This window comes from Clarias gariepinus, chromosome 7, assembly GCF_024256425.1.
Source record: "Clarias gariepinus isolate MV-2021 ecotype Netherlands chromosome 7, CGAR_prim_01v2, whole genome shotgun sequence".
Lineage (NCBI taxonomy): Eukaryota > Metazoa > Chordata > Actinopteri > Siluriformes > Clariidae > Clarias > Clarias gariepinus.
In genome coordinates, this window is record NC_071106.1 from 32,482,177 (window position 1) to 32,503,135 (window position 20,959).

Consider the following 20,959-nt stretch of genomic DNA (forward strand, 5'->3'; position numbering starts at 1 on the left):
TCGGGTTGGGAGGAGACGTAGCCGGTATTTTTGGAGATGAATACGAAAGTAATCTCTTACAAAGTCACTTTATGAAAAATAGTGTTTTTAACGGTTATTAATAGCGAAGAAAGTTAGTATATTTATATTTATTTTCTGGAATAATGGATTACACGAATCAGAGTGGATTCAGACAGCGTAAGTTACGTACGTCCTGCTGTTTGTGTTGTGATTTCTTTAAACATTTTTTGCTCTTGCTAATAGCTAATACCTAGCGAATCTTAAAAATGCAGCGTCAGTAAAATCACCACACATATTTATTATATACATTGAGTAATAGTTATGTTTAACCCAGCTGATGGAATGTAATGGTAGGCCAGAAAGCCTGATTGGTTACGGGTTACATCCCAAATCTTTCTCTCTTCCCTGTAAGGGCGCTCTCATCCGTTCCCATGAAGCCCTTATACTCAGGCCACTAGATGTACAGCAGGAAGCTTTTTGTTATTCGGCCAATTTTTAGCTTACGCACAGAGAACCACAAGTATCTTATTCAATCTTTTAGCTTGTTAACTAACACTATAACTAAACACATCTTGTATTAACAACATGATTGTCCTAAATGTTTATTACAACTCGGTATTTAGAGGAGCTAACGCCTGATATGTTACTTGTAGCACGCTACCGGTATGTAGATTAGCGTTAGCTCATTCATTTGTTCATTCGTTCACCATTTGCTTTCTGTTTGAGCAACAAATAATTTTGCAAATAAAAAGAACAATCTCCGTAAAATGTGACTTGTTGAGCTGTGTTTCTGTATCAGCAATAACATTATGAACAGCTGCCTAATATTAAGTAGGTCCCCTCTTAGCCGCTAAATCAGTGATGCACTTTGTGTTCTGACGCCTTTCTATTTGAAGCAGCAATAATGAACCTTTTCCTCAATTTAAGTTACACTAGCACTTCTCACGGATCGGATTACAGCGGGCCAGCCTTCACTGTTTTACATATTCTGTTAAAAAAATTAACAGAATATGTAAAATATATCAAATAACAATAACAGCCATTCTTAATACAAATAATACTGTAGAAAAATATTAGAAATGACTTGGTTCCTTATGGCTCTAACAATCACAGTCTGGCCCTTTTCAAAATCACTCAAGTCCTTATGCCTGCCTATATATCCTGCTTCCAACACATGCTGCTTGGTATACGGCATATCGCACGCACTTTCAGCTGCCATTGTAACGAGATATTGAAAAGTGTAGATACTGTGAGAAGGGCCAAATTGTGATGGCTAGATGATGACTAAGCAGTTTTTACTCTCTTTGGAGAAATTCAAAAACTGCAGCTTTTGTGAGATGTTCCCAGGCTGCAACGGTCAGGACATACACAAAGTAATAGAAGTGTTAGTGCATATCAAATTGAGGAAAAGGATAATGCTGGTTCCAGTAGAAAGATGTCAGGGCACGAGCGGCATAACTATTTTTAAACATTACAATATTTCAGGTGGTCATGATGTTATGGCTAATCGGTGTATTTATTCGCCTTATACTGCACAGCTGCTGATATGTTGATTCTGATTGGTCAGGAGGTTTTGCAATGATGGTACTTCTGGCTCCAAAGCAAAGATATATTTTTTTATGAATTAACAGCTTATACACATGAATAAAATCTGTTATTACCTATTGCAGTGATTTACAGTTGTGGTTAAAAGTTTACATACACTCATTATAAACATGGATATTATAGCAATACTGGGCTTTCAGTGATCATTTGGGCTTTCAGTGATCAAGTGAAGTTATCATTTAAACTGATCTCACTCTCTCTCTCTCTCTCACACACACACACACACACAATCATTAGTGAGGCAGGCACTGGTAATAGGTCAGGAGGCCTGGGGCACTAGGGATGGGAATCACCCGTCACCATCTGTAATGATATCATTAAACCTGATCATGGTGCTGATTCAATGAAAATTGTGATTCTGTATGTATCACAGTTTTATAAATATCCCAAATCGATTTTTATATTTTTACATTACATTTTTCCAATTTTCTTACAATTATAAGACCTTGAACTTTTTTCAACACCTACCCAACTGAACTGAACATGTGTAATTAAACAGGTTTGTACTGGATAAATTGAAATGAACAGTAGGGAGATTAGACTCTTAGCTTCAGTAATACATTTGCATTTGAATGGTGCAAACATTATTAAAGAAGGCAGTTTGTCCGTGAATGTTGGTTCAGGCCTCGGTGGCTCAGGGCTAAGTTTCTGCAAACATCCAGAGAGTGGAACGACTGATCCTTGAAAATCGACGGATAACTTTTTACCAACTTGCTGAAACACTGTGGGAATTTCGATTTCCACATGGTCATCCCATTAAAGGAGATCCTGGGAGGCCAGCATTTTAGACATGAAGCAGGCAGTCCAATCATGCCTCCAGCGTGCGATAAAAACCCTTTACCTTGATGGTATCCAAGCACAGTGAAAAGCTGTAATAATTACATTAGTGTGGCAGAGAAATAAAGGTAGTTTTTACTCTTATGTGTTTTGTTATTCCCAGCTTGACTTGAATTCTCCCAATTTTTATCTTATAAATTAAAAAAGAAAATTCATTTATAGAAAATGCATTTATAAATTCTCTATAAATAAATAAATAAACTTAGTCTTTCACTTGGGATAAATAAATACCCATTGAAGCAAAGTGAGCTCCACGTCAGTGCCCAAGGCATTCCTTTAATTGAACAGAGACAAATTTTTGGCCATAAAGTGTATCTGCTTTCTGCTCAGGTTTTCTTGTCAGGTATTCAAATTTATATTAACACAAACCTATGTGCATTGGATGACTGATGCTGTGTTCCAGATTGAAGCTTGTAGAATCTATTATGATTCATACCCAGGGGAATGAGTCATTTGGGATTCTCTCAATTCGAGATTTCGGTTTGTTTTTCAGAAGCCAGGTCGAGGATGAGGGGTCCTGGCGCAGACTCTATTGAACCCCGTCAGCTTTTTGACGACACCAGCGCTGGGCAACACAACTCTGGTCCTGGCAGCGTGGACAAAGCAGGGATGGACTACGCAGGACAGGCCATTTTATCAGAGCCTATGTCTAATCTCGCTATGGCCTATGGGAGCAGCCTTGCAAGCCAGGGAAAACAAATGATGGATAAAAATGTATGTGCTCGTGACAAAGTAACACCACATTGATTAACATCAATTTCATCAAGATGCATTGACATGTTTTACTGCATTTATTCACAAATTTTCAAAATGCATTATTCTGTTTAAGTCACTAGGGTTTAAAAGACTTGATATAATTCATTTCTCAGATTGTTTGACATTTAAACTCTGTCTAAATTCACAGCTGGACCGTTTTATCCCCATCACCAAACTGAAGTACTATTTTGCAGTGGACACCGTTTATGTGGGCAAGAAACTTGGCCTGCTGGTATTCCCCTATATGCATGAGGTATGACTATATATGATATTTTTATATGCTATTTAAGTTTCCACATCCTTGCACGTGTCACAAGGCAGAGAAAGTCATTAGTAGTCAGAAACTCTCAGAGGAAGTGAGATGAACTCTGTGGTCACATCAGCACCTAGTTTGCCGCTTATTTGCCTTTTTTATGCTTGTGTAAATGCAAATCTGAATATGTTGTTTAAAGAGTGCATGGTGAACTAACATTGTCTGTATGATTTGCGTAGGGAAATAATGCAATGATTTTATAGACAAACCAAAAAAAAGGAAGACAATTTTATATCTAAAGACCTCCATCCAGAGTAAAAGGGTTTCCAAATTATACAGTGCAGATTTAATTTTACGAATGTTTTTAGTACGTACCATCATAATATTTTATCTGATCCATTTAAACTTTTTATTTCTGAACTCACAGTAATCTGGATGTACATTTAAGTCACATTCATATTACCATAATAACAGAATGTATTTTTTAAAATTAAGACAAAATTTTTTAGGTATTTATTAGATTAACAGTCGTGGCCAAAATTGTTGGCACCCTTGAAAATTTTCCAGAAAATCAAGTATTTCTCGCAGAAAAGTATTAACACGTTTGCTATAAACATGTTTATTCTCTTTGTGTGCATTGGAACGAAAAAAAAAAAAAAAAAGCTAATTTTGACCAACTCCAAAAATGGGCTGGACAAAATTATTGGCACCCTTATCTTAATATTTGGTTGCACACCCTTTGGAAAAAATAACTGAAATCAGTCGCTTCCTATAACCATTCTTACACTTCTCACCCAGAACTTTGGACCACTCTTCCTTTGCAAACCGCTCAGGTCTCTCATATTGGAAGGGCGACTTTTCTCAACAGCAATTTTAAGATTTAAGATTTGTTCCAATAGACACAAAGGAAATAAATATGTGTATAGCAAAACATGTATTAAAGCAGTACTTTTTGTAAGAAATACTTGCTTTTTTGGAAAAATTTACGGGTGTCAACAATTTTGGCCATGACTATATTAACATGTCATTCAGGTATGTTAACAACTTTGATGACTAACCAATGATGGACACATTAAGATTTGTAAAATTGGTATTTAAATGGAGTTTACTTACAGAACTGGGAGGTGAGTTACCAACAGGATACTCCAGTAGCGCCACGCTTTGATGTCAATGCTCCGGACCTGTATATTCCCTGTAAGTTATTTATATACACTGTGCAAATAATTTCTTTATATTTCGCGTCCAAAGAACCAGCCATTCTTACATTTTAATAAGAATCTGAGGCTTTAAAAGGGAGAAATGATTAAGATATATTTTTATATAAGTATAGTTAGTATAGGTGTAATCAGCATGTTTTTTTTTTTTTTTAATCATGATGTACAGAATGCCGTTTATCAATCAATTAGATTGTACATTTGTGCACCTTAAACTGCTAAAAATCCACTTTTTTTCTTCCCCATCTTTGTTTAAAAATTTTTTATGTGCAGTACATGTAGACTGAACCACTCTGCAAGCTTCCTAGAGATAAAAATTGCCTAGCAGTACATAATTGCTCAAATGACTGCAAAAATGACTAGTCAGTTGACCTGATTCTGAGGTTGCCTTTTGTGTTTTTTGACACTCCCACCTTGTAGGATAGTGTCTATAGGGAGTTAAACAATCAAATAATGGGCCTTTTTGCTGATCATTCTCATAGGAAACTCGTTGAATTATTGTAAACCGATCATCCAGTCAGAGGAAGAGGGGGTTAAAATCCACTGTTGCCATCCTTACCTGATGTGGAGCAGTAATTGATCAGTCACTCTGCTTTTTTGTTTTGTTGCTTTCAATTAAATAATCTGACTAGTGGTTTGGATTGACTACTAGATCAGTATATTGCCCAGTTATTGAATTGCATGTAAATGTATAGACTGCGAATTCTGCAATTTGATTGTGTATTCTCTTTTTATTTCAGCAATGGCTTTTATTACATATATCCTGGTTGCAGGCCTGGCACTTGGCACACAGAACCGGTAAGAGTGGTTTTTACGTCTACACTTTTATGACTGATCTGCATGCATTAGGGCAGTGGTGGCTCTGTGTTACTAAATATTAGGTTAGGATTTGAAGCCCAATCATATCTAAGCTGCCACTGGTGCACCCCTTGTGCAATGCCGATAACTCTCTGCTCCAGAGGTTTCATATTATTACTGAGACTTGCTGTCTGCCCACTGCATTTTCACAATGTCCTCATGTTATAAACATTTCACTGCATATCGTACTGTGTATGTATGTGACGTTGAATTTGTTGTAATCCACAGTATACAGTACAGTTGGGCAAAAAAGTATTTAGTCAGCCACAAATTGTGCAAGTTCTCCCACTTAAAAAGATGAGAGGTCTGTAATTTTCATCATAGGTATACCTCAAATATGAGAGACAAAATGAGAAAATAATCCAGAAAATCATATTGTAGGATTTTTAATGAATTAATTGGTATATTATGGTTAAGTTTTTAATAATAAAGTATTTAATAGGTATTTGGTCACCTACAAACAAGCAAGATTTTTGTCTCTCACAGACCTGTCTGTAACTTCTTCTTTAAAAGGCTCCTCTGTCCTCCCCTCGTTACCTGTATTAATGGCATCTGTTTGAACTTATTAGTATAAAAGACACCTGTCCACAACTTCAAACAGTCACACTCCGAACTCCACTATGGCCAAGACCAAAGAGCTGTCAAAGGACAGAAGAAACAAAATTGTAGACCTGCCCCAGGCTGGGAAGACTGAATCTGCCATACGTAAGTAGCTTGGTGTGAAGAAATCAACTGTGGGAGCAATTATTATATAAATGGAAGACACACAAGACCACTGATAATCTCCCTCGATCTGGGGCTCCATGCAAGATCTCACCCCGTGGGGTCAAAATGATAACAAGTGTGTGAGCAAAAATCCCAGAACCACACGGGGGACCTAGTGAATGACCCGCAGAGATCTGGGACCAAAGTAACAAAGGCTACCATCAGCAGTGTCAGACGTGTCCCCCCTGCTTAAGCCAGTACATGTCCAGGCCCGTCTGAAGTTTGCTAAAGACTATTTGGATGATCCAGGAGAGGATTGGGAGAATGTCATATGGTCCGATGAAACCAAAGTAGAACTTGGTGTTTGGAGGAGAAAGAATGCTGAGTTGCATCCAAAGAACACCATACCTACTGTGAAGCATAGGGTTGAAAACATTATGCTTTGGGGCTGTTTTTCTGCCAAGGGACCTGGATGACTGATCTGTGTAAAGGAAATAATTAAAGGGGCCATGTATCGTGAGATTTTGAATGAAAACCTCCTTCCATCAGCAAGGGCAATAAAGATGAAACGTGGCTGGGTCTTTCAGCATGACAATGATCCCAAACACACTGCCCGGGCAACAGAGGAGTGGCTTCGTAGGAAGCATTTCAAGGTCCTGGAGTGTCCTAGCCAGTCTTCAGATCTCAACCCAATAAAAAATCTTTGGAGGGAGTTAAAAGTCTGTGTTGCCAAGCGACAGCTCCAAAACATCACTGCTCTAGAGGAGATCCGTGTGGAGGAATGGGTCAAAATACCAGCAACAGTGTGTGAAAACCTTGTGAAGACTTACAGAAAACATTTGACCTCTGTCATTTCCAACAAAGGGTATATAATATAAGAAAGTATTAAGATGAAATTTTGTTGTTGACCAAATACTTATTTTTCACCATAATTTGCAAGTAAATTCTTTAAAAATCCTACAATGTGATTTTCTGGATTTTTTTCTTATTGTTATTTTGTCTCGCATAGTTGAGGTATACCTATGATGAAAATTACAGGCCTCTCTCATCCCTTTAAGTGGGAGAACTTGCACAATTGGTGGCTGACTAAATACTTTTTTTGCCCCACTGTAGGTCAAAATTTGCTCCTCTTTCAGGGCATCGGAGTAACCACTCTGTTTAAAGAGTTTACAGCTTGAGCATGCCCTCTTTCTACAGCTCTCTGTCAGACACCATGTTAAATATTTTCTTAAAGCTGTAATCACTATTCAAAGATGTATGTTTTTTTTTTAAACATTTGCACCATTCACCAGTTGCACCAGTTTTACTCATCACCAAATGTTTTTCTCATCACCATAATGCGTTTAAAGTCTTCTGTAAATGGCATTTGTTTATTTGTTATTTATTTATTTTTTACATCATTCACGAGAAATAAAAAAAAAATTCCACAAGGTTTAACTTGAACCTCCCTTCAGAATTAAAAAAATATATATATATCAAAATCAATGACCGGGTGTTCTGATGCAAAGTTTGTTGTTTCCTTTAAGCCGTGAAGCTGATTTATTTTGTAATCCAGAGTGTATCATAATTTTGTCGTGTAATACTTTGTATATTTGTCTATATTTAGGTTTTCTCCTGAGATCTTGGGGATGCAAGCTAGTTCAGCCCTGGTGTGGCTGATTATTGAAGTTCTTGCCGTTCTTCTCAGCCTTTACCTGGTCACAGTGAACACAGACCTCACCACTATCGATCTGGTGGCCTTTTCCGGGTACAAATATGTTGGGTAAGGTGGCTGATTTAAAGCCTGAATAAAATGATCTCTATTTCTTGACACTGTTTTCTGACACTGGTTTGAACGCAGATAAAAAAAAAAAAAATCGTAATGAGCTATTCAAAAGAAAAAATGAAACGGAGAAATGTCCTAATGCTAGAACCAATAATTAGAACCATAATAAGGAAAGAATTATACTATTCTTTATCTATATTAATATAGGTTCCGATATGCCCAAACATTAAACATTTTTACGCTTCTTCATTCTAACATGGGGAACTCAACCATGAAACACTGAGTACTGCGTATGTTTCTTAGTGACACTTGTTATGATTTGTTAGTTGTTGACATATATATTTTTTTATATTCCCATGAGATTAGTGGATGTTGACTGTCCCAACCCGCCAAAAAGACGATAATGCCCACCCTGGTTTCATTGCAGACTCTTAAAAAAACAAGTTTTTATTATTTATTTTTCCCCACTTACCAGTTTCCAGGTTCATCTCTTAATATAGTGGTAAAGTTTTGGAGACAACACATATTTGTATATACTGTATAGTACAGATGACTCAAGGACTAATTTCCATTGATGCTATCATAAAGTTAATTCTAGGTAACATTGAGGATGTAAATTATAAATCATTTGAAGTGGCTTAATTTTTTCATCTTAAGTTGTGTAAAATGTATTATATTATGTAACTATCTGGGTGCAATTATCCAATTTCCGGTTATATTAACACTTCTGTCAGCTAAGCTGTCTTATCAGCACTTTCCTTTTAAGACTACTGTCTTCCCAGTCACGGCTGTGCAGGTGTGGACATCAGTTCATTTGTATCTGCAGTACGAGTAAAAATGGATGACCCAATTTTGATTTGCACGAAAGAACAGGGCGTGCAGTGTTTTTTTTGTGGTACCGGGTGCTAAAAAAACTCACGGAAGAGGATGAACAGAAGTGTTTGGACATCTGCAAACAAATTTTCGACCAATAAGGAAGGTGAAAAATTCTTAAGGAAAATCATTACTGGTGACGAGACATGGATTCATCACGAGTCTGAGAGTAAACTGCTTATTGAAGAGCTGAAGCCTAAACTTCTGTTTAAACGCAAAGTACTGCTATCCAAGCACCTCCCCTGCACACACACATACATCATGTGTGTTCCTTCTATGAAAAAAATGCTTTCGTAAATGCTGCATTAATAATGCACAGAGGCTAGTCTTCAGTGTGTATGTATATCTGTGAGAGCCCTGTGCTTGGTGATTTGCTCGTAATTTCTTTATAGGTGGACGGAGGGATGTAACTTGGGCCTGAGTCAGAAGGTAGCTTGCTTCTGTGCTTTGACTGCATGTAAAGCACATACTTGTCTGTTGTCTGAATCCCTGTTCAAAGTGAGAAGTGAAAAGCAAGAAGCAGAAGCTTTCCATAATATAGGAAAACAAACTGTGCAGAGACCACATTGCACACTAGCCAACCAGATGTGCCAGGTGTAGCCTGTCCCTCTTTGCAATTTTGTAAGTCAGTGAGATGCTCCTGGATAGCAAATTGCTTTTGAAACACATTAAAAGAATAGTGCAGTCAGTGATTTCCTCCTGATTTTGAAATGTTATAGAACTGAATCTCCATGTCAGCTCTAATAATATTGAAGTGCTCGATGTAAAGCACACTCGAAAGCAAGTGCAGACAATGCATATTTTTCATTCTGATACAGTGAACATATAAACATAATGGCTAATTATTAAGACACTCACTTCTCGCTTATTCCTGTATACATGGTCAAGGGGTCCTGGACCCTATCCCAGGAGACTTAAGGCATAAGGTGGCGTATACCCTGGACAGGGTCCCAATTCATGGCACACATATAAATACACACTCAAACGCTCATTCACACATTCAGGGCAATTTGGGAACTCCCGTTAGCCAAATCTGCATGTCTTTGGATTGTGAGAGGAAACCCGAGGTGATTCATCTGGAGGTGCAAGGTGACAATGCTAACTACTAAGTCATTGTTCCACCCCTCTATTGGAATGTGGGTAAACTGACACCAGCATACAGTTTCTTCATACAGGTCAATCTTGATCGGGAAACCCTGATGGTGGGCCAGGAGTGGACCAGGGTTACACTATTTTTCCTTTTTCCCTGGAGCTTAAGGAATCACCTGATTTGTCTTTTAAAAAATGTCCGCAAGATAAAATGTGTCACACCGGCAGGACAAATAGTTCTCTCTGAGATGAATTTCTAAGTCGTTATCCCCAAGGAAGATGAGTGAGACCAGTGTGGATTCCCAGGTGCTCACAATTTCATTAGTTTCACCACACAGCTGCCTGAAGAGCTGGTAACTGCTTCGACCACAACATTCTGGGACTGGTGGAGTAGAGGACTGAAGTTTTACCTACTTGACAGTAGTAATATATTGCATCCACACTTTCAGCAAAGCATTGATCCCTGCAAACCATGGCGGGAACACCTTTGGCATGGATAGACCTCTCTTGCGGATACTTATCCAGTGCATTGAAAATGGTCTGCCTTTGTGTAATCATTGTGAGGTCCTTCTCAAACAAAATTTTCTCAGGCACTTTTGTAGGCATAAGCTGTCAACAAGACATTGTCATCTCTGTTCTCGGTTGAAAAGTGCTGAAATGCTGAAAGGACAAAAGCTGAAAGGATGATTACAAAGTGTGGCACATGACCTGAACTCATGTCTTTTATCCCTCTGTGCCACAGCATCATTACATTGGGCAATTTCTTTCCATGACTGTACATACTGTCTCATTTATCACTAGAAGCACCAGTGTCTCCTCTTGGAAATGGTAACACATTTTTTTGAGTAACAAGGAGATATTGTAGGAAGATACTGCCCCTTTGTCAAGTTGGTTCGTTCAAGCTTTACATCTTTTTTTTTTTACAGCCTGAAACCAATAAGCAATATAACCAATCACCTCTGGTCTTTTTGATCAAAAGCCAGCCCATCTGATTCGATCTTACAGAAAAGCCAATGCAGCTCAATTAAAAAAAAAAAAAAGTCAACACTGGCCACGATAGAAAGGGACCAGAATACACAGCCCACATTGGGTCCAGCAGGCAAAGAAACCAAGACCGCTGACGCAGCCTCCAAACTCAATCACAGTCCAATTGAGCACCCATGGAATGCCTCAGACAAACAAGACCAAACCACGGAGGCGCCACCCTGCAATCCAAGGCACCCAAAAGATCCCCCGCAAACTGGTGAACAAGCTGAGCAACCTGGGTCTAACCTCCATACTCTGTTCATGGATTTCTCATAAACAGACCATAGAATGTCAGGGTGGGCAATCACACATCATCCATTCTCACCATGAATACAGGAACACCGCAGGGTTGTGTCCTTAGTCCGGCCCTTATTACCCTATTCACACACAACTGCAAACTTATCCACTCCTCTAACACCATAATGAAGTTTGCTGACGACAACACAATAGTGGGACTGATGTAAAAAAAAACAATGAGACGAACTACAGAGAGGAGGTGCAACATCTGGATGAGTGGTGTGTGGATAGTGACCTGGTTCTGAACAAAAACAAAGTAGATTTTTGTGGACTACTCAAATTTGTAGGTTTGCACATTACAAAGGACTTAACATGGACCATTAACACTTGCTTCTTAGTGAAGAAAGCTAGCAGAGGCTTTGCTTCCTGAGAAAGCTTAAGAAGGCCAAAGTACCATCTCAGCGCTTAGTGTGGTACACTAGCTGCACTTCAGAGAACCGGAGAGACCTGGCATGAATAGTTAAGACTGCCCAGAGGATTGTGGGAACCAACTGTCGAGTTATCTGGGAATTTTCACATCAGCTTCAAACTCGAAAAAAGCCATTAGCCAACTACAGGGGACATGAGGATCAACTCTGGAATCACTTTTTAATTCTTGTGACAGCTTTGCAGGTTACACAACAATTGTTCAAAGTTGAATCAAGCAAGTGATCGATAACCTTAAACGAAAAAAAAAAAGGTACATCACCATTTCTAATGAATTATAGGTAAATAATTTCTTCTAATAAATAATAGTTCAATCATTACATCTAATAAATATTAGTTAAATAAAATGTATTTAACGAAGCTTAACACGTACTATTCCATAAATCGTTTAGCAAACATGGAATTGACATCATATTACATTCTTTGTAAATACATTGAAACACAACACATCTCTTGTAATGAGCATGATAGTAATTACATCAAATATCAAGTAACTAAGATTCAAGTGATCAGTCCTTTGTATAAGTAAAGAGCAGTATTATCATACCATCAGTGTCCCTGAGATGACCAGCCGCCGATGCGCTTCCCTGTCCCACATGTTACTGACTGCAGGCTCTTACACGCATGGTTTATATACACAGACCCTATGCTGTTACATCATAGTTACATTTACTACTACTACTGATAATGATAATAATACAGTCCTGGCTGTAAAGTGTTTGGTGCATTAGTAGCAACACAGTGAAAGGGGGCAAGCAGCTTGGTTTGTTATATTCGCTTCTAAGCAGCTGTGTGTGTGTATCTGGTGTTCCTCATTCTCTTTGCATGTGTCCTGGTTATCCTGTATCTTTTGCCCGATGGAAAGAGCACAAACAGTCTGTGTCCTGGACGGGCTGAATCCTTGGTTGCTAGCTCTCTTGCGTGGACGGCTAGCATAAATTACGTTGAGGTTGCTGTAAAGCTAAAATAAGTATAATGATGGCATTTGGCAGACGCTCTTATCCAGAGCGACTTCCATTTTTATCTCATTACACATCTGAGCAGTTGAGGGTTCAGGGCCTTGCTCAAAGGGCCTACAGTGGCAACTTGATGGTTGTGGTGTTTGAACCTGGGATCTTCCGAACCGTAGTCCAATGCCTTAACCACTGAGCTACCCCTGGCCCTAGTTACATCATAGTAGAGACTGTGAGGTGGTGATTCTCTGTCACAGATGGTGCTTGTATGTTGAATCTGTACCTTTGCTCCATTAGTGACTGTGAGGTGATGTATACTGTGATGTCATACTCTGATCGTGTCTCTGAATTACTTCAGCTTCATCATTATACTTATTTTACTTTTATAGCAACCTTAACATAATTTATGCTAGCCATCCACGCAAGAGAGCTAGCAACCAAGGATTCCGCCCATCCAGGACACAGAATGTTTGTGCTCTTCCCATCGGGCAAAAGATACAGGATAACCAGGACACATGCTAAGAGAATGAGGAACACCCGATACACACACACACACACAGCTGCTGGGGAAGCGGATATAACAAACCAAGCTGTGTTGCTACTAATGCACCAAACACTTTACAGCCAGGACTGTATTATTATTTATTATCCAATTTCCTTTTCATATTTATTTATTTATATATATATTGTTATATTTAGAATATTTTAGTGCAATTATCTTTTGTTTATTCTTACATTTTCTTATTGCTGTTGCTTTCTGAGAGCTACCAAACTAATTTTGTTGTATCACTACAATGACAAAAAAGGCTCTTCATCAAAGGTTTTGTGGAATAATGGCGTGAGGGACAGACCTGCCCTACACAATACTGGGCATAATGTTTTACATTGTAGTGTAATGTCTGATCAGTGTATGTTTTTAAGCCATGAAGGCTTTGTGGCTTCAATGACATTGGGAACTGCTTGTTTGTGGATAAGGTAACAAAGACAATCTGACATATTGATGCCACTTTTGTTTCGCCCGCGCCATTATTTCCCTCGGCATAGTATCAAGGCATTCACTGCCTGCATTCAGATAAAACCACTTAACACACCTATTTCTTTAGCACCTTCCTTGGCTAGTATGAATTTCATGCTCCAAGGCATGAAACTACTGCAGTAACTGCTTTGACTGTCCTACGAATAGCAGGGACACTAAGGTATTTTTAGGCACAAAGGCAACTTGGGAATCGCACCTAAGACCAGGAAGACGCTTTTATTACGTTGTATAAAGCAGATCATTACATAAAAATATGGATTTTAAATAAAAAATATAAGCAAAACTTATGACCTCATGTCTTCCGGTCGTCGTCGTGCATTTTGCAGTCGGCATTGTGCAAATTTCATGGCCGTATACATAGACCTTCGCCTATGTACATATGATGCACGTCACCTGAGCAAGTGTATGTACTCTATAAAGTGATAGTAATGCATTGTGACAGGTTAAGTCCTGGATTTGATTGAATCGTTATGTAATGGTTATAGCTGCATATTTTCTGTAATGTATGACATGAGTATAGTGGTTCCTCTCACTGCCAACCAGTAGGGTATGGCTTAAAGTATTACACACTGTCACTTATTGGTTGTTGATTTTACTTGCCGCTATCCAAATATATTTTGATAACTTCAATGACATTTTATTTTTTGAAAAAGGACAAAAAATGCACCATACGTAAAAGAAATGGGAAATTATTGCCTCATTGAATTCTGAAATTAATATGGCATTGCAGCAACTACTCAAGGCATGACGACAAAATGCCATCGTTGCCACTGGGAATTTTGTACCGTGCTAGCGGAGCTACTGCGCCTGTTGAGAATAACTAATCTAATCTCTTAGGGAAATCTCCCTAAGGCTATTAATATTGTTGCACCTGGAAGTGTTTGCCGTGTTAATATCTCATCTTATCTTTTTTCCACAGGATGATAGTAGGAGTGTTAGCTGGGCTCCTGTTTGGAAAGACAGGATATTATCTTTCACTGTTCTGGTGCTGTGCTTCTATTTTTGTTTTTATGGTGAGTGACAAGTAATATTAATTTCATTGCATTTGCTGATGCGGTCAGAATTTGTTACTTTTATTGTATGCATTAATTATTGATGGTGTTGGGTATGAAAAGTTCTATGTTACTATTTAACTTAGTTTTTAATTTTCCTCATCTCTGTTGTTTTTGGTTTACCCTGGTGCAAAATTATTTACATTTATAATTACACCAAAGGCTTCAAGTTAACTAGTTTGATTTGGAACTTGACAGGTTCCAAAACAGTGGTGGCCAACATTATTTAAACCAAATATGCCATGGATTGTAGTTCTTGCTATGCAAAAAAAGGTGATTTTTACTAATAAGCTATAGCCTATCTGGCGCAAGGGTTGTGCTAATTAACCAAACACTAGTAAAAAATTTGCCCATGTGACAATAATATTTAGGATCCATGGCCTGGGTCATCTCCAGATCTAGACTTAGTAGGCAATTCTACAGAACTGGTAAAGAAAGCAGTAGCAGTTACGAAACCATCTTCTATACATGGTCTTCAGGAAGAAATCAAGCAGGCATGGATTGAGCGAGTGACATCAGAGTACTGCAGATGTCTTTTTGACTCTGTGCTTAACCAGGTCCAGCAGGTTTTAAAAAATAAAGGACTTCATATTATATATTGTTTGCTGTATAGCAATTTCATTGCATAAAATTATGTATGTATTATCATTTTTTTTAATCATGCTTTAAACAACCAAATAATAATAATAATAATATTAAAACAGTGAATTTCAGTTTTGGCTCACTTTTGGTCACCCCTGTGTATTCAAAGTTTTATGCATTTTCAATAATAGATGTTACATAAGGTTCTATATAATTCTATAATCTAGGCCATAAATAAAGTGGTCAACAGGTAATGTTCAAGGTCTTGATGATTATCTGTTAAGACAGGTAATACAAACAGAACAGCAAGCAGACCTTAAGGTTGCATAATTTTCCCTTTAAATAAAGATGGCAGTTAACTGATTAGTGGTGTAGTGGTTAGCACTGTCACCTTGCACCTCCAGGGTCCGGTTCGATTCCCGGCAGGTACGTGTGCATGGAGTTTGCATGTTCTCCCCCTGCTTGGTGGGTTTCCTCCAGGTACTATTTCTACAAAAGCTACAAGGGGCATTTATGTCAAACTGGAACTTTTGACTTTGCAGAATATCAGAACACAGCTATGAGAGTAAAAACTACTTTTATTTCTCTATACACTAACGCACTTAACCCAGAGTTTCAGTAGTATCCTGGAGCCATGATCGGACTGCTGTTTCAACGCTGGCCTCCGGGGAACTCATTTAATGGCCCAAACATGTGGAAATGGCTTGGAGCGAGGTCCAAACAAGCAGCTATCTTCGTTTTTCAAGGAATAGGCATTCTACTCATTGAATCTTAATGGGACAGACTGCAGTTGACTCATTCATGAACTTAGTGTCTTGTTTTTGAAATATTCTAATGTTCTACTGTGGCTAAGAGTCGCAACACCGTATTGTGCTTGAAGTCTTCTTTAAATGTCAACCAGTTTTACGCCTTTGTTTACAACGGACTTGTCCTGGTTTGACTTTAACGCCTTTTGTATTTTTGTAGAGTAGTCCAAAAAAAAAAAAAAAGCACATGCCATTCTGTAGACCACAGAGGGCACTGAACACCTATTTTTTGACATGCATGTTCAAAGTTACTGCTTTAGCTGTGAGAGTAATCATAACAAAGCTATTTACAAGTGTTGTGTTTCACAACACAGGAAAGGCAACTTCTTGTATCTATGAGGTAAAAACCAACCACAATTGTCAACCACAACTACGAAAGCTGACCAGTGCATAACTGTCTAACTTATTGCCTTTTTGCTAATTTTTCAGACCTGAGGGTATGATGCTAGTTTGTCATGGTTAAAGGCAAGAGAGTTCCTAAGGACTGATAAATTTGCTTTAAACTAGCCACACTTTTATATTCTTATTTAAAAAATAAAATAATTTTCATACGAGTACTGCATTTTGTCACACTTGAGGTAATTTTCCACAATATAGTTATATTGTATTATTACAGTAGTACAACATATGTTTTGGGCGTAAATGCACATCCTTGTGCTCCACTGAATCATGGTTTATGATTTCTTGTCTGTGTGTGCTGCAGATCCGAACACTGAGGTTGAAGATTCTGTCCGAGGCGGCTGCAGAGGGAGTTCTGGTCCGAGGAGCCAAGAATCAGCTGCGCATGTACTTAACCATGGCCATAGCTGCAGCACAACCTGTGTTTATGTACTGGCTAACCTTCCATTTGATTAAGTAAAAAGTGCATTTACATGGTGCAAGTGATGAAGGACACTACCACTACAGCCATGATTGAACCACTCGTTCAGTCCCCTCAAACGAGACTCAAGGAGAAGCGAGGAGAGTCCATTTGCACAGATGCCAACAAATGAACAATCATTGTGAAGGATCACATTACAACAGTAGCTGCAATATGTCAGTTACTTCATACGTGTATATTTAGGAAGGACCCGCTTTTTATTTTTTATTTTTTTGTATCATGTGGAGTGCATTTATTTGATTTAATTTTTTTTTAAACAATGTGAACACTTGAAATACAGACTGAAAATGTATATTTGAGACAGTTTGCACAGTTTATTCTAACAGCCAGGTAACTGTTAACACCAAATGCCTGCAATTGACTGTCCCCATTGGTCATGTATAAGCATTTTTCTCTGCTACTGATTAAAAAAAAGGCAAAATATAAGTGTGTAATGACTGTAAAATGCTTTAAATGACGTTCTTTCCAAGTCTAAATCAATCATTTTTTCTTGTACTTCATGAAATGGTATGGTCTTAGGAGCATTTATTTTTTGAATAATCCTGAAAACTTGCAAAAAGATTTCTTAAAAACAATGTGAACAAACCAGTATAACAGATTACATGAAAAATACATGTCTTGCTCAATATCCACAGTTTACCTCTCGAAAACAAATATTAAAACAAGATGTTAAAGCAGTGCTGTATGAGGACGCCTTTCTACACTTTGACATTTCTGTCAGCCACAGATTTTGTCCCACACAACAATAAATATCTTTCCTTGAAATGCAGAATGCAAAGAATCTCTTGTTCTCATAGCTGCGTTCATGGCCGCCAACTAATCTAATCTAATGCGTCTAATGCTTCCAACATGCCTCCACATTGGTAAAGGTTAAGTCAAGATTCACCATTCATCAAATTAGAACAGGATTACGGGAAAGGCTAATAGAAGTGAATAGAAAATATGCTTGGACAATTATGACTTTGCACATGATTTTTGAGATAAACTGTTGTGTTGATGTTTTGGGGGGATGAGATATTAAACAGGGAATAAGCATAATACATTTAGATCAACATAATATTTAATCCAATTAAAACCATTAAATTTTGAATTCCTTTTGTGCCACTAGGGTGGCTCTCGCCCCTTGGGGCATTGCTCTGCAAGGCCTCTGATATTGTGCTGTGCTGTCTGGCAGGAGGACATTGGTAGCCTTTAGGTGCTGTGGGCTGCGGGATGGGGCCTCCATGGATTGGACTTTTGTCTGGCACATCGTGTGGGTGCTCAACTTGATTGGGATCTGGGAAGTTGGGAGGCCCGGTTGACAGCTTTCACTGTGCACTGGGTATTCTGTTACCTTTTTTATCGTGGCCAGTATTGATTTTTTTTTCAATGACATGCTGCATTGGCTTTTCTGTGGGATTGGACCAGACGGGCATATTAAAGATGTATCATATATTTTATCCCTCTACAGTTTACTTGTCCTGTTGTAATACCTGTTGCCATCATAATCTTTTGTTCATGAGCTTTGCATAGTAACATATGCAATACTGTTCATTGATTAATTTAGCTAGTGTAATTTTATACTCACTTATACACATTTATAGTATTTGGCAGATGCCCTAATCCAGAGAAACATGCATTACATCTCATTATACAGCTAAGCAGTTGAGATCCTTAATCAATTGGGCTGAACAGGAGCAGCTTGGTGGTGCTGAGATTTGAACACGTGTTCCGATTAACAGTCTGACACCTCAATAATTAAGCTACAGTTGTTGCCATTTAACAATCCTTTAATCATATTTTTTTTCAAAGGAAGCCCATATAAAGTTGTTTGGGGTTTTATTACTTTGTTTATTTATTTTATTCTTTGTTCGTTTATTAAGTTTTATTACTGACAAGTCATTTCAGTACCAACTCTACTCAAAAAGCAGTAGGTGCATTTTCAGGGACCCTGATATTATGCCACTAATTGTAATAATGGCCCAACCAGAATAAAACCAAACAGAACTCAATGTGGTGCCAGTTCCTGTGTGAAAATGATACCATTATACAGTACATCCATAGCACCGGAATAGGGTCAATTTGGACTCATTAGACCACATGACCTTTTTCATTGCTCATTTTTATGCTCCCTAGCAAATTCAAGCCTTTTTTCCCAATTAGTTTCCGAATTTTTTTTTTTGTTTTAGTTTTTACTTTTTTTTACCATGCAACTTCAGTGATCTTCATTTTTTTCGATTACATTTCTTCCACAAAGTTCAGTGTTATTTTTTGATAACATGTAGATGGGTTTTTATCTCAGGTCCAGTCATTTCAAATCTTTTTAGCAGTTTATGTAGTTTTATTTAGAAGAGAGGGGTGTAAATGTTTGATAATCCAGTCTATGGGTATGTATTGATCTGATTGTTTCCCTGTTATTGGATTAAACTTATTTTTTCTGTTCATGTTTGCCAAACTTAAACCGAAACATGCCTAAACATTTAACTGGAAGATTTGAGGGGAAAAGCCATTGTAAACTACCCTTTACTGTACAATGTAAAGCATTAAATTGTGGAAATACAAGGAACAAACTTCAGTAAATCAATCAATCAAAAAACTTTCTCACTTCAGCTATCAGTGATTTTTGACTGTAAGGCTGGGTGCTTAGTGACGGGCAGTTCTGCATATGGAAATGTCTTATACAAGTGACCAGAGAGGAATGGGCAGACAGGATTGTAGTGATAGAGATTTTATAGTTTTAATTAATCATTTATAAGAACTTAAGAAAAAAAAAAAGAATTGGGAACGTGATGTTTTCAGAATCCTTATCTGTTCAAATCCTGATGGGACTGGAACCCAGAATGATGATCTCCTGTTGTAGCTCATCTGACTTAAAGTATTATATTGTCATTTTTAAGTTGACTTTCTGCTCACCACAGTTGGGAAAGAGTAAGAGATTATTTAAAACACCGTAACCTTCCTGAAAGCTCAAACCAGTCTGGCCATTTTACTTTGACCTCTATTATCAATACTGCATTTCTATTAGCTAAACTTAACTTGTTTTTTTATTTTATTTTATTTGTTATTTAATATTTTTAGCACCATTCTGTAATTGTATAGATAGAGCTTGTTAATCTATGGGGAATTATCCACCACAAACATGCCGTATAATCCATCAACGTAAATTAAAATGCAATGCATGAACGACATCTAGTTTGTAGACTGTGAACAACATTTGTTTAAGAAAATCCTGAACACCCTGATGTTGGTTGAGACAAGAACTGTGATTTTAATGTGAAATTTGCATTGTGCAAAAAGCTCAGGTTTCCTATGTAGATGATGCAAATGGCCTGAGTGGCAAACTAAATAAGAAATATTTAGATACCAAATGTGGATTGATACCACTTGTGAGTGTGCTGTAGTATGAAAATAATCATGATGCAGCCTTACATAAAGCACATTTAAGGTCAACACTCAAACATGATTTTTCCTCCATCAGAAGTGAAAGTGGGTTAGTACTGTCATGGAAGCACTTTGAGCAAGAACACACATCTGATAATGTTACGTGATCTTGTAGACCTCAATGGTTCTTTTGGCTTCATAATACCAGTAAGAGTTTATAACTACTTTCATCCTAGTAAATGACACACATTGTTCATCGCTAACTGATGGTTGCTAACTGTCGGTCACCAAATCAAGACTAGTTCTGCCAGGTGCGAAAGTACATGTGCTGGTGGAGCAATATACCTTGTTAAAAAAAAAAAAAAAGGAATCATAACCTTTTAATAATGAATGCCATTTGTAGAGCTGTTGTATAAAAACAATATTACACTCAAGGCCATGCTGTTGTGCTGAATACCAGGACACCTATGATATCTTCCGCTCTCTGGCTGCACCCTCATGCTTACAACTGCATCACATCCATGCTAATATTTAGTACAACAGCACTCCTTGTCTTGTGATATTGCTTAAATACAAATTGCCTAAC

At 37.8% G+C, this 20,959-nt stretch overlaps 1 protein-coding gene across 2 annotated transcripts; it reads left to right on the top strand.

The window, feature by feature from the left end:
- Positions 1–17,767, top strand: yif1b (Yip1 interacting factor homolog B (S. cerevisiae)). Of its 2 annotated transcripts, none has more exons than XM_053501006.1 (8): positions 1–186; positions 2,936–3,156; positions 3,347–3,451; positions 4,567–4,645; positions 5,406–5,463; positions 7,835–7,990; positions 14,613–14,706; positions 16,837–17,767. In XM_053501006.1, the coding sequence occupies exons 1-8, from the start codon at positions 144–146 to the stop codon at positions 16,990–16,992; spliced, it is 912 nt and encodes a 303-aa protein (XP_053356981.1). In that variant the 5' UTR covers positions 1–143; the 3' UTR covers positions 16,993–17,767. The 2 variants fall into 2 exon arrangements, with proteins under 2 accessions (XP_053356981.1, XP_053356982.1); XM_053501007.1 differs by having other exon boundaries at positions 1–177.
- The last annotated feature ends 3,192 nt before the right edge of the window (positions 17,768–20,959 follow it).